Below are 14679 nucleotides of genomic sequence, written 5' to 3'. Positions count from 1 at the left end.
TCGGTTAAGTGTCCGACTTTGGCTCAGATCATGATCGCACGGTTCCTGAGTTCGAGCCCCGCATGGGGCTCTGTGCTGACAACTCAGAGCCTGGAGCCTGTTTCAGATTCTGTGTCTCCCTCTCTCTCTGTCCCTCCCTCTCTCTCTCCCTCTCTAAATAAATAAATAAATAAATAAATAAATAAATAAACAAACAAACAAACAAACACACATACATACATTTAAAAAAAAAGACCAAAGACAGAACAAAATCTTTAAAAAGCCAGATATTCAGTAAAATCACAAAATTGGAAGCAAGCTGAAGGTTGTCACAGGTGAAGGCCAGTGATGACCAGAGGCCAGGAGAAGGGAAATGGTCAGAGAAGGAGCTCTCAGAAGTTCTGGGCAGGGAAGGACCACATCAGGCCGTGTTTGGGGACACAAGTCTAGCATGGCATGAAGGCTGGCACGGGAGGGGCACGGGAGGCAGGAAGCTGATCTGCTATGGTCCAAGCCCACCTGCTGCAACAGTCCAAACTCATCTGTTGCCCAGGGCCTAAAACCCTTCAGCCCCTGTGAAGTCAGAGCTCAGAGGAGCCAGGAGCAGATGCTGGCAGAGAAAACGCCCAGTGGCCAACTCCGCTGTTGATTAGAGCCTGTCTCCTGACCACTTGGAGGGGAGCGGCTCCTTCGGAGCCCTCTGAACCAGCCTTCCCCCGGGGGGAAGTCCTCCAGACATCGTGCCAAAAGCACAAGGGGCCAGTTAGAGCCCCCAGGGGCCTCAAGCCAGACGTCCTGCTCCCCACACTCTCTTGGGTTCCCCAATATCTCCCCATATTCCTTCTTAGCCTCTTGAAGCCCCTCTTCCTCTGCCCACCCCTGAGCGTCAATGTCCCCACATGTCAATCCTGGGCCTCTTCTCTTCTAACTGCTTCTCAAACTGTCTATCTAAAGCTCCAGTCTGCATTCCCCCATTTAAAAACTCCCATTGTCTTCCACTGAACACAAGATAAAGTCCAAGGTACTCCAACCCTTTTTGACCTTGCTCCTGCCCACCTCCCAATTCCCCTCCACCCTGCACTTAGATATTCCAAGCCACATCTGACATACAGGGACGGAGGAAGGGACGAAGAGAGGGAGGAAGAGAGGAAGGGAGGAAGGAAAAGAGGGAGGAAGGAAGGAAAGAAGAGAGGGAGGGAGGAAGGGAGAGAGGAAGGGAGGAAGGAAAAGAGGGAGGAAGGAAGGAAGGAAAGAAGAGAGGGAGGGAGGAAGGGAGAGAGGAAGGAAGGAAGGAAGAGAAGGAGGGAGGGAGGGAGGGAAGCCACATCTACCCTTGACATCCTGAAGTTCTTGATTTGTTTCTAAGCCACTCTGTACAATAGCAATTCGCCAGCTTCTCTGTGTCTGCTCCCAACTCTGAGCAGAAATCCAGGCAACTACTGCCTGCAGCCTCAGCACCTTGCTGGTCCCTGATACTTAATATTCAAAGGAGTAGTCACTGTTTGCTAAGTACTGTTATAAGTGCCTTATTAGGAATTACTTGATCCTTATAAAGTAGCTATTTTCTGTCATTATTTATAATATTATAGGAATGTAAGTGGTAATATTTATTGTCAACCCCATTTTATAGCTGACAGTACAGAGGTACAGAAACATGAAGAAACCTTCCCCAGTTTGCACAGTTAGAAAATGGGGAGAAAAGCCCAGACGGTGTGCCCCAGAGCCAGCACTCCTCAGCAATGTGCAATCCTGGATCTCAATAAGAGACTTTTAAATGAACTAATTCTGATTAAAAAAAAAAAAAAATACAGGAATGTTAGTACTTCAGCTACAGGATGGGGAGACAAGCCAGGCCCGGGGCCACTAGGGCAGGGTCTAATATCACCCACCACAAGTCACAAAATGAAGGCAGGGAAGGGTGCCCTGGTTCAGAAACACAAGGCAGGTGACCGCCACAAACCCACAGGGCAGGACAGAGACTACAGACCAAACTCAGAGGCACGAGGTTAGGGCAGAGCCCCCACAGGCCACAGGGCACAGATTCTGCCTGACCAGACAGAGCATCGCTGGCCAAGGATGCTGGTCCAGCTTGCTGGGAGCCCCAGGGAAGAGGAGGAAGAGGGGGTTGGCCCCAGTTACGGGACACAGGGCCCTGACATCTGGCTCGGGGGTGGCATCCGGCAGCCCATGGGGGATCCTGGGACTCTGGCCATTGGCCACACTGTTTCCATTTGAAATATTGTGTGCATAGTAGGTGCGTGGGGCTCAAGCCTCCGGGGGAGAAAAGGGGAGAGTAAAAGGTTGAGGTCAGCCTGACACCTGAGACCCGGCAGAACCTCCGTCTAGTGGCCCATGCTGGAGCGGGGCCAGCACCTGGCTCGGTTTCATAGTGAATGAGCATTCAAGCGATCACACTTTCCCTTCCAATAGCCGGGAGCCCGGCACTCACCCGCATGGGCTCGTCAGGGAACCCAGGTTTGCTCGGCCTGTCCTGCCGTCGGGATCTCAGGAGCTGCTTGGCCTGCTTTTCCGTCAGAATTGGAGAGGCCCCTGAAAAAAGTCGGGAAGGGGCCTTCGGGACTCTCGCAACAGGAGCTCGTGCACCATCTCACAGTCCAAGGCGAAGGATTTGCAAGTTCGATTTCGGTCAAACACAAAAGCGCTTTCACGGGGACCTGTCCCAAAGGACGTGGCATTCCAGAGAGCTCCGAGGAGAATTCTAAATTGTTTCTAACTCAGAGCCAAAGCTGCACAACGTAAACATAGTTACCTATTGCAACGGTGCATTTCTTTAAAAGTGGGTGCTAATTTAATGAATACGGGATTTTTTTTTCTTTTTTGTTTTTTTTTAAGTAATCTTTCGAACTCACAACTCCGAGACTAAGAGTCGCATGTTCCACCAACTGAGACAGCCAGACGCCCCTGAGTAAGTTTTTTAAAACACATTTTCTTCAGTTTCTCTGGTCAATGTGTTTCTTGTCCCTTAGTTTTGCTTCGATGGTTTTTCTTTTTTTTTCTAATCCCCAAAACACTAAAGCAGCTAAAAGTTGTTACTGGAAGATTCTCCGTGAGAACAAGACTGTGTTAAAGTTGATAATCACACATGATCTCTCAAAGAAGGTATCATGATAAAATTATATTAAGTTTTGATAATCACGCGCAAACTCCAAATGATATCATCAAATAAATGTCTGTCAAGTTTTGATGATGTCGTATGAAGTCTAAAAGACAGTATAGTTGAAGATTTATCAGCATTTCTGAGAATTAATATTCAAATACATTTAAAGATTAAGAAAATAGGGGCACCTGGCTGGCTCAGTCAGTAGAGCATGCAACTCTTGATCTCTGAGTTATTAGTTCAAGCCCCACATCGGTGCACAGATTATTTAAATAAATAAAACTTTTAAAGAATAATAAAAAATTTAAAAATAAAGACTGAAAAATAATTATCCCTAATGATAGCAATTCTGGGAGCCTGCTCTTAGGGAGTTAAAAAAAAGCACTAAATTATTATATATTACATATTCTTTGAAATGAAAAAAATATTTTACAAATATAAAATAGACTGATCCCAGCTTGTCATGTCAGCATAGAAACGGCTGTTTTCAGAGTTCATGCTCACCTGAGAAGCAAGTCAGTAAGGTGAGGCAGAGGACAAGCACAAATAGCTTCTTCATCCTGTCTTTGTTCCGCTCTCAGCCTCTTGCAGAATGAACGCCCCCTGAATGGGCCAGCCTACTTAAAGGAAGCACTTCCGCCCCCCCAACCCCACTTCCCCCATCCCCTCACCCCCCCCCCCACTTGTTTATGCTCTGACTAACTACACTTACGGTATGATGTTAAGTGCATCTGACTCTGAGTTTTTAGTATGACCACTAAACTTTTCCTCTGAATCCCTATAAATTTTCATCCTGAGCAAGGAAATCACCCCTCTGTGATGTGACTTTCAGAGCATGAGTTGGAGAAAGCAACATGTGATATTGACTTCATTTAAACAGACGCAGCTACATCATACACTGGTTTGTGAGTGTCTGTTTTTTGCTCCTGTTTTCATCTCTTTCATTAACCGTCTCTTCCATTTGCACATTGTATGACATCTCTCCAAAGCCCATTCACTAATTAGGTTTGACCTTCCTAATAGTTTCAGAGGTAGGTAGGGAAATTGGCAAGGAGCATAGTAAAGGGGAAAATGTTTTTTTCAGCTGACTTCAGAGCCAGAACACCCAGGGTTCGTGTCCTAGCTTCACCTCTTTCTAGCAACGTAACCTTCGGTAAATCACTTACCCTTTCTGAACTTTGGTCTCCCCACCCTGTACAAAGGAGGAACAGTCCCTACCTTGTGGTTGTGATTAAAGATGAAGGATAAGCAGCAGCTAGCACCATATCCATTTTACAAATCAGGAAGTGAGGGCCGCCTGGGTGGCTCAGTCAGTAGAGACTGACTCTTGATTTCAGCTCAGGTCATGGTCTCACCATTCAAGAGTTCGAGCCCTGTTTGGGATTCTCTCTCTCTCTCTCTCTCTCTCTCTCTCTCTCTCTCTCTGCCCTTCCCCCACTTGCTCTCTATCTCTCTCAAAATAAATAAACAAATGTTAAAAAAAAAATAAGGAAGTGAGGTTTGGAGAGGTGAAACCATATCCAAGTTCACACACTATGGATGCTGATGTAGAGCCAAATTCTCCTCTCTTCAAAGGCTACTGCTCTTCCCATTATGCCCAAAAGGGCCTCCTGCAATTTGCTGCCCATTAGAAGGGTAAGCAGCCCATTTCAGACTCAAGGTTACTTTTACAAAGACAATAAAATCTCAGTAATCTGAAGTTCTTTTAAATTCAAATCATCTGTAAATATTACATAAAGAAATTATTAAATATATTCTTTAAAATGTCTGGAAGATATGCGGCATTTACGGGGATGAGATTCTCGAGTCAGAGAAATGGTCTGCTGTTTCTGTGGTCACTTTGCCCAGCTCAGAGGAAAACAATGTTCTCTCTGTAGTTGTCCGAATTGATGCTAATGTTGTGCAACTGATATTGAACCTGCAGAGTTCTATCCACTCTGCTGGTATAAGGACAGTTTGAACAAATTGTAAACAAGAGGAAAAAATCATGCATTGTCAGCAAAGTTGCTCAGAATTTGATCTTCAGTTTTATGCTCTCGGTTGCTATTAACATCCTTCCGTTTTTATGCAGTTTTCAGTAACTGAGGAATTTTAGGAGCATTATTTTAGAAATAGATATTTGCCACATTATGTACCTTGTGGTTTTTTATGTGCATTGTCAAATCTGTCGTTGCTTTTGCTCTTGTGGTTGAATCGAACACTAACCGTATTGTTTTATCAAATAAATACTTTCAGTGGACCAGAAAAAGAAAATGTATACCCAGCCAGAAATTTCTAATGTGTCCAATGTAAATTTACTACAAAAGTATTTTTTTAATTCAGTAACTTTTGTCCATATCAGGAGTGTCTGATAAAAATATGATGTGAGCCACAGATGCAAGCTGCATACATGATTAAAATTTTTCTAGTAGCCACATTTTTTAAGTAAAAAAAAAATTTTTTTTAATTTTTTTAATGTTTATTTATTATTGAGAGACAGAGAGAGACAGAGCATGAGCAGGGGAGAGGCAGAGAGAGGAGGAGACACAGAATCTGAGGCAGGCTCCAGGCTCTGAGTTGTCAGCACAGAGCCCGATGCAGGGCTCGAACCCACAAACTGCGAGATCATAACCTGAGCCGAAGTCAGACACTCAACCAACTGAGCCACCCAGGTGCCCCCCAAAAATGAAATTTTTTTATATTCTATTTTATGTATCATGAATACCCAAAATATTATTATGTTGATACGTAATAAAACTAAGCAAATGATGAGATATTTTCTGACGTTTTTTGCACCAAGTCTTCAAACTACAGTATATATTTTATGTAAAAGTTCATGCATTTCAAGTGCTCAGTAGCCAAATGTGGCAGGTGGCTACCATATTGGATGGCATGGGTCTAGATCCTTCCTTCTCTCTGGCCACCACCTGAGTCTAGGCTACTGTTACTCTTCCCCCAGCTTCTGGCACCAGGCTCCCAACTAGTCTCCCAACCTCCCCTCCTGTTCACTTTGATGCATTCTCCATGCAGCAGCAAGGATGGTCTTCTTAAAATAGAAATATATAATAGGAAATGGACCTCATCACTTCCCTGCCTAAGAAACCTTTCTTATCTTCTCACTGGACCGAGAACAAAATCAGAATCCTTACCATGCACTACAGGACCCTGTGGTATCTCTGCCTGCTGCTCTTTCCAGCCTGACTCTAACCACACCCCTCTAGCTTACTGCAATCCAGCCACACGTGGTTACTTTCTACTTAACAAGCTCTTCCCACCTCAGGACGTTTGCACATACTTTTCCTCACACTTTTAACGACTGGATCCTTCTCATCCTTCAGGCTTTGATTTGTAAGTTCTCTTGCTCACGCAAGCTTGCCTTCACCAACCTGAGGAAGGTTCCCTGCCCACTCCCACCACTACCATTACACTCCATCTCCTAGCACACACCATAGTGTGTAAATACTGGCTTTGTTTACTTTTAAAAGTCTGTCTCTTTCCACTGGACTATAAGCTCTAAGGAAGCATGTATTACTTTTGTAATTAAAAAAAAAAGAAAAAAGGAACCTCTGGTGGACTGGAAAGGTCCTACTAGAGAAAGTCAGGGACCTGTTCTTCCCCCTTTCCCCCGGCATATTGGTTCAAGGTCTCAGGTGGAGAGTGCTCTTCAGCTGTTATGGCTGGGCCAGTGCCCATATTGTTCCAAAAGGGGAACTTTAGGAAAACCAAAAGAGCAAGGTCACTTTGTAGTGAGCGTCACTCTAGTGAGGAGAATTCTTTTCTACCACCTATCCTTATTCCCAGGGAAAGCAGAAGCCAGATCAATCAGGTGAATCTGGGTATGCCTTGGTGGCTCAGTCAGTTAAGCGTTTGACTTGGGCTCAGGTCATGATCTCTCAGTTTGAGGGTTTGAGCCCCACGTTGGGCTCTGCGTTGACAGCTCAGAGACTGGAGCCTGCTTTGAATTCTGTCTCCCTCTCTCTCTGACCCTCTCCTGCTCACTCTCTGTCTCTCTGTCAAAAATACATAAATGTGTGTTTTTTGTGTTTTTTTTAAATTTAATCAGGTGAATCTGCAGGGCTCTCAGTTGAAAGTGCAATTCCCAAAAGCTCCACAAGGTGGCAGACTAGAGAGAAGAACCAGGGACATCCAAGGTCAGGGGAAAGAAACAAGGCCACCAAGGTTAACTATTCTAGAAGCTGCCAGGAATACCAGAGAATCCACTGGAGATGGAGAGAGATGTTGCTGCAGTGCCTCAGACTATTTTCCTAGGATCTGAATCAATCTGAAGGTCTTCATTAGATGCTGAGGCCTAGAAATTCTGCATTACCAACTACCAACAGGAAGAATGCTACCACCCATATTCAAGGCATCCGAACATAGCAGATATTTGTGTTGGCTTCCCTCTTCTTAAAAGGAATTCTCGGAGCACCTGGATGGTTCAATCAGTAGGGCGTGCAATTCTTTTGATCTCAGAGTTGTGGGTTCGAGCCCCACTTTGGGTGTAGAGATTACTTAATAATAAAATCTTTAAAAAACAAAAAATAAAAGGAATTCTCAAATTACACTGCTGTTCACAGATCTGAAAAACCTGACACCATCAAACTCCAACATCATCCCACCAGATAGTCTCTTAAAAGGATAAGACAGAGATTTCAAATTCTGTCAGCTAAAGAAACTTCAGGGACAAGGGAACATCTTTAAAAATAAATAAATAAATAAATAAATAAATAAATAAATAAATAATAAAATAATAATATAGAAAGATGCTGAATCTGTCCCAAGAGAATTATGATGTGTCCACATTCTTTAGGCCCAGAGTCAATTAAATATTTTCTAATATTCCTTTTTGTAGTTGTTTTCTTTTTTTTTTTTTGTCTACCTTCCCCACTAGACTATAAATTCTATATTTTTATGGTGTATAATTCTTCTATAACTTTTATAGTAGTAACTCTGTAAGCTGTACATGAACAATACACATGTTAATATACAGGCACACTGTGCAGGCAGATGTTAGGTTTGGGCAGGTGTGGTGGGTTAAATCATTAGCATCAATTCTTCACCACCACCACATATGCATGCTCTTTGCCATATGACCTTGAAGTCCCGCCCTTTGACCTCGGGCTCAACCAAGAGACTTGCTTCAGACAATGGGATGGTATCAGACACAACACAGACAAAGGTATATGCAGTGTGTTTGTGCACGTAGTCGTGCCCTCTTGCATTGCTGCCATTGCTACAAAAAGAGCTTCCTCCAGACAGCCGCCCCCGCACCTTGGTCTCAAAATTAACTCAGATGTACCCGAGCAAGGAGCTCAGCCTACACAGACCCACAGCATGCAGTAGATTTACTCAACCTAGCCCCACCTAGTTTCCAGCCACCACAGCATGAAGCACAGTTGCCCATAACCTGCAGATCCTTAACATTACATGATTGTTATTTTAAGCCACTGAGTCTAGAAGTGGTTTGTTACACAGCATCACTCTGACAACAGCTACCCAATACAAGGGGTTCTTATGAGATGGGTAGTATGTCCACAACTGGGTGCTACTGGGTCTAAGCTAATCACAGGGTCCTGCTGGAAGCTTCACTCAAAAGTGAATGAATATCTACTGGGTAGGCCATGTGGTATAATGGTCAAGATTGTCGAGCACAGAGCCATCAATAAACCTGAGCTTGAATCCTAGCTCTGAAACTTAGTACCTAGGTCACACTGAAGCTGTAACTGGGCAGATTTCTTAACTGTCCAAATGACTGCTTTTTCATTTATAAGAAAAGAATAATAATTACAATATAACTTTCCTCTTAAGGTGTTTTGAGACTTAAAAAAATTTTTTAACGTTTATTCATTTTTGAGAGACAGAGCACAAGTGGGAGCAGGGCAGACAGAAAGAGAGACACAGAATCCGAAGCAGGCTCCAGACTCTGAGCTGTGAGCACAGAGCCTGACGCGGGACTCGAACTCAAGAGCTGTGAGATCATGACCTGAGCCGAAGTCAGATGCTCAACCGACTGAGCCACCCAGGTGCCCCTGTTTTGAGACTTACAAGGATCTAATACCTGGAAACCACTGTTGGTGTTGTCACTATTCTTACCATTCCTTCTTTTCTCAACCGTGAAAGATTATTTGTGAATCATCTTTGCTTATATTTGCATACACACACCCACCCGATTCTCAGACACACGATAGAAAGTCCATAAAAAATGTTTTGAATGGCCAAATAACATAGAGATTAATCAAGCACATATTAAGATATATAATTCTATATATTGTTGAAATAAAAATCCATCTTTATTAGAAAAGAAAACATGGCCCCTTTTCAATAGGAGTTGATTCCCCCTCCATCTCCACACCCTGTGCCCTTGGCTTCCCTTCTCATATCCTCAGGACTTCTACACAAACACATACCTTCCTGTTTGGAGCAATAATACAATGGCAAGATGGTTTGGCCTTGGACAGGAGCCTTTCTGGCCTGCTGCGGGCTTCCACAAGTAGGCTGTAATTTCTGTGCTGGGTCCAGGACATTGGCCCAGCGTACATCTGCCCAATAGGTAAGGACAGCCAAGGTCAGCATCAGATTCCTGATGGCCAGGGCCAGGCTTCTCTCCAACCTAAACAGGAATGACAGGGGTACTGGCAAAGTGTGGGAACGTACGGTGGTACAAATAAACACACTAGGGGAGTGGAACATGGACCAAATAATTTGTGAAACCACTTCTAAGGCTGCTGTCACATTACACTTCATTCAGGAAAAGTGCTAGGCCTTCAACTGGGAGAGAAAAGTTTGATTCTTCTGGGAAAGAGATCCTGAAATCTGTGTTGTTTTTCTCTGTGGGATCTCAGTTGGGATGATAAGCTTCAGAGAGACTAAGAGACACTCTAGCCTGGATTCCCTAACCTTAAGCGGCTAAGAATCACCCAACATCTGTGAAAGCCTCTCACATGGAAGATGAAGACAAAGCAAACCAAAGGGAAAAGCAACTTGGGGCCATCAGAGACCATGCACAGAGAGAAGGGGAAGAAAACTATCCAACACTATCCTCTGATTTCTCAGAGGATATTTTTGCTCCCATGAAACATGAACAAGAAGTTGGGGGAAAAAAGGAATATTCCAAAATCGAATCAACAACAAAAAAGAAGTTCTTAGAAATTAAAAAAGATCCAAAGATAAAGCTATGGAAATAGCTATTTTAGAAAATATCTATTTTAGAAAAATAGAGCCAAACTGAGAGAGAGAGAGAGAGAGAGAGAGAGAGGCTGAGAGAGGAGGAGGGAGGTTTAAAAAAATAACAACAGCAAACCAAGGGAGAAAAAATATTTTTAAAGAGAGGACATTTATCCAGATGAGTTGAAAACTTATGTCCACACAAAACCCTGCACACAGAGGTCTATAGTCCCTTATTCATAATTGCCGAATCTTGGAATCAACCAGATATCCTCCAGTATGTGAATGGATAAATAAAGTGATAAATAATATTCCAGACAATGTAATACTATTCAGCACTAAAAAGAAATGAGCTATCAAGCCATGAAAACAAAGGAACCTTAAATGCCTATTATTAAATGAAGAAAAGCCAATCCAAAAGGGCTACATATGATATGATTCCAACAATATGATATTCTAGAAAGAGCAAAGCTATGGAAATGGTAAAAAGATCAGTGGTTACAAGGGGCTAGGGATTGGGGGAGGGGCGGGAATCAACAGGCAGAACACGGAGAATTTTTAGGGCAGTAAAACTATTCTGTATGATGCTATAATTGTGGGTACATGTCATTATACATTTGTCCAAACCCACAGAATTTGCCCCACCAAGAGTGAGGCCTAATGCAAACTAGGGACTTTGAGGGGATGATGGTGTGTTAATGGAGGTTCATCGTTGGTAACAAATGCACCACTCTGGTGGGAGATGCTGACAGTGGGGGGAAGCTCTGCCTGTGTGGGGACATGGGAATACCTGAAATCTCTGTACTTACTACTCCATTTTGCTGTGAACCTAAATCTGCTCTAAAAAATAAAGTCTATTTTAAAAAATAGAGAGAAAGAGGACAGTCTAGTAGTTTCAACATCTAAATAAGAGAAGTTTTTAAAAAGAGATCACAGGGGCACTTGGGTGTCTCAGTTGGTTGGGCATGCAACTCTTGATTTCGGCTCAGGGCATGATCTCATGGTTCTGAGTTCGAGCCCCACATCGGGATCTGTGATGCTGGATTCTGCTTGAGATTCTGTCCCTCTCCCTCTCTCTGTCCCTCTCCTGTGCATGCGCTCTCTTTCTCTCTCTCTCAAAATAAATAAATGAACTTTTTTTTTTTAAAGGAGATCACAGAAAATAGAGAGGAGGAAATGAACAAAGTAATTCTAGAACCAAAGGACATGAGCTGCTAGACTGAAAGCACCCAGCAAACCTGGCAAAATAGATGAAAACAGACTCACACCGGGCACTTGTCTGTGAAATTTCAGAACACTAGAGAAAAAGGGAAGATTCTCCAAGTTTCCGGGAAGCACAAACAAGTCTCATTCAAGGGATCGGGAATAAGCATAGCGCCAGACATCTCTACAGCAACATTAAAAGCAAGCAGAAATGGACCCATGTCTTCAATGTTGTGAAGGGAAATAATTTCCAACTCTGAATTCTATACCCAGAAAAATAATCAGGTATGGAAGGTGGAATAAGGGTATCTGTAGACATCCGAGGACTCAAAACAATACCTCCCATGTACCTTTGTTCCTAAAGGTACTGATGGGCGAGCTCCAGAAAGACAAGAGAATTCACCAAGAAAGGCCAAGTGCCAGGACCCAGGGAACAGAAGGTACAAACAGAAGAGTGGTGAAGGGAAATCCCAAGATGACCCCTGTGCTCCGATGCAGAGGGCAGGCAGTCCCGTTTGGCACAAGGTGTGATCTACATCACAACCTGAAGACACACTGAGGACAGACTGTCTGGGTGAGCCAGGTTCTTATTTATTTATACTTTGATGACCATGAGCTGACAAGGTTCCTGCTCCCCCAGCCCTATGCATTTTTCCTGGATCAGCTGAATACTCCTTTCTCCCTGAGCAAGGTGCTAAGAACCTGAAGGAAGTCCTAAGCAGCTAAGAAGGGAACATGGAAAGCAGCCCCTCTCCCAGCCAGATTTTTGCCTGATGTTCAAACTACAGCCCTGTTCAGTTGTCCTCACTGTTGGGAAGATTAGCAATCTTCCCAAGACCATGCTCTCTGACGTCCCCGGGGGTGGTGGGGATCTCCTCGGGGAAGCTGGATTCAGACCCTGCCCCAGACTCTACTCAGCTCATCTCCTCAGGACGAGGTTTGGGCTTGTTTTTCAAAACAAAACTATATTGGGGGGGGGGTACTTTAGGGATGGTAGAATTATAAAGAAAAGCAAGGGAATGAAGGATATACAGATTAGGAGAGTAGTTCTTTCCTGATGAGGCTAGCAATCAGGTGGGCACAGGAGAGGCTCCAAATGTTCAATACGTCAACCTGTGTGGTGGGTTACACAGGTATTTACTTCATTATTGTTTTTAACTGCACGTATGTTTAACTGCGTATATGTGCTTATATGTTTCATTAGATATTTTGAACATGTGATACATTTCACAATTAAACCCCCCCCCCAAAAAGTTTGAATAAGAAAATAAAAGGATCACCTGGGGAACTTGTTAAGCAGGCAGAATCTCAGCTCCATTGTAATTCTGATTGGAGAGACCTAGTCAAGACCTGGGAATCCACGTTCTTCCATGATGCTGATGTAGGGGGTCAAAAGACCACATCTTGAGCCACCTGCCTGGCTTCAGAGCATGGTAGGCTTTGGCATCCGACTAACTGAAGTCAAGGCCCCAACTCGGTTGATTACTGGTTGTATGACATCAAGCAAGTTTTCTTCGTCTGGAAAATGAGAATGATAAATCATATACAAACATTATATATTATTAGAGACAAATATAAATATAATATAAATATTAGAGACAAATGGCCAAAAACAGAGATAAGCTCACAACTGTGAACTATCTCCATAGAATGGAATACTATGCAACTGTTATATACAAATTCATAAAAACATGGAAAAGTTATTTTGTAAATGAAAAAAAAAATAGCCAGACGGAGAATATATCTACCATATAATCAAAATGATGTGCAGAAAAAAATAAACCACAGTTTCCATAGAAAATAATGAAAAAATATGCCTCGGTGTTCAAATACAGGTCGTCTTCAGGATGAGAGACGGATAATTTTCTTCCTCTTTTTACTTTTCTACATTTTCCAAAGGTTCTATGGTGGGAATTTTTTTAAACCTCTCAATTTTTTAAAGTATATCCTTTGTTACGTTTTCAAATCGAAACTAAATTAAGGGCTCTGCTTCCAACAGGATTCACAGATGTGTATGGCCAGGATCCATCTGATCCAAGCCACACAGTCTTCGCACTTCACCACAGTCTGCCCCCAGTCTTTATAATCCAGATGGTTAAACACTTTAGATCCCTACTCAAAATGCAGCCCAGGAACCATCAACATCAGCATCATTTGACCATGTGCCAGAAATGCAGGCTCTCACCCCACTTCCCCAAGAAAGGGAATTAGAACCTGCATTTTAACAAGATCCCCAGAGGCAAGGTTTTTAGAGATGTAACAAAATAAGAGACACTCTCTCTTTGATGGTTTAATTTGGATTGAAGCTAACTTGGATGACCAAGTTAAAACGAAGGGATCTCAGTCCCAACATTGCCTACGGGCCATCAAGCATGTTTGTCTACCGCTCTGCGCCTCAGTTTTCCTCCTCTGGAAAAATGGGAATGATAAACTCAGCCTGGTGTCTAGCAAGTGCAGAGATGGAAGCAGGGGTGCAGTAAACCATTTTTTTAATAGGTCTAAAGTAATGCTTCTTGTCGGGTTTGTTTCAACAGGACTGGCACTCTGTGGCAGCTGGGGCTCCTGGCACAGTGTTCGGCTCACCCTAAGCCAGTGCGGGTTTAATAAACAACTAGCTCAGGTGACATCTACCAATTTTTTACTTGGATTGTCCCATTCTTTCAGTATATAATACTCAAAATTGCCAGTTTTCTCCCAACACTCAAAACTGTCCCAGCTCCCACCTCCGCCACTGAAGGAGGTGGGAGAAGTTGAAGGTCATACATAAGCTTACCGTAAACCGTTCATACTAGAACTTCCTATACTGTGGGTTACGGACCGGCACGGCTCAAGCCTGCATCCTCTCTACCTACCTCACCTAATGGTTTACTCCGCCCACCGTTCTCCTTTAGCCACGCCCTCGGAGCCCGCCCCTCCCACCCGGCTCCACCCTCTCCCCTAGGCCCGTCTGCCTTAGCGTTCCACCCCACACCTCCGCTGCGCCCCGGGGCTCGCGCCGCAGGCCCCGCCCCCGCCCGCGGCCGCGCCGCCCGGCTCGGCGTGCGCAGGGCTCACTCTGCCCTTCGCTGGCGTCGGCGTCGGCGGGCAGGTAGGCCCCGGAGGTTCGCTCGCGCGCGCGCACGGCCGCGCGCGGGCGGCCCCAGGCCTGGTCCCGGAGCCGCGCCTCCGCCCACGCGAGGTAGGGCCTGAGGGGCGGGGCCGGTCGCGAGGCCTCGGGAGGGGCCGGCGGGAGGCCG

The 14679-nt window shown here is 44.3% G+C and overlaps 1 protein-coding gene across 6 annotated transcripts in view; it reads right to left on the bottom strand.

The window, feature by feature from the left end:
* Positions 1-14679, bottom strand: part of CE1H17orf67 (chromosome E1 C17orf67 homolog) — a 37228-nt gene that overhangs the window by 21971 nt on the left and 578 nt on the right. For 2 of the 6 annotated variants that reach the window (XM_043583995.1, XM_043583994.1), the window contains exons 1-5: positions 14217-14338; positions 12884-12961; positions 12724-12839; positions 9484-9686; positions 2429-2529 (exon numbers count right to left, since the gene is read on the bottom strand). In XM_043583995.1, coding sequence (XP_043439930.1) covers positions 2429-2529; positions 9484-9686; positions 12724-12761 — 342 coding nt within the window. In that variant the 5' untranslated portion in view covers positions 12762-12839; positions 12884-12961; positions 14217-14338. Of the gene's footprint in view, positions 1-2428; positions 2530-3601; positions 3721-9483; positions 9687-12723; positions 12840-12883; positions 12962-14216; positions 14363-14414; positions 14501-14679 lie in introns of those variants that run through there. The other 4 variants (XM_043583996.1, XM_043583999.1, XM_043583997.1 and 1 more) reach the window with 4 other exon arrangements.

This window comes from Prionailurus bengalensis, chromosome E1 (genome assembly GCF_016509475.1).
Source record: "Prionailurus bengalensis isolate Pbe53 chromosome E1, Fcat_Pben_1.1_paternal_pri, whole genome shotgun sequence".
Classification (NCBI taxonomy): domain Eukaryota; kingdom Metazoa; phylum Chordata; class Mammalia; order Carnivora; family Felidae; genus Prionailurus; species Prionailurus bengalensis.
Note: the sequence above shows the minus strand (reverse complement) of the source record. Positions and strands in the feature narration are given on the sequence as shown.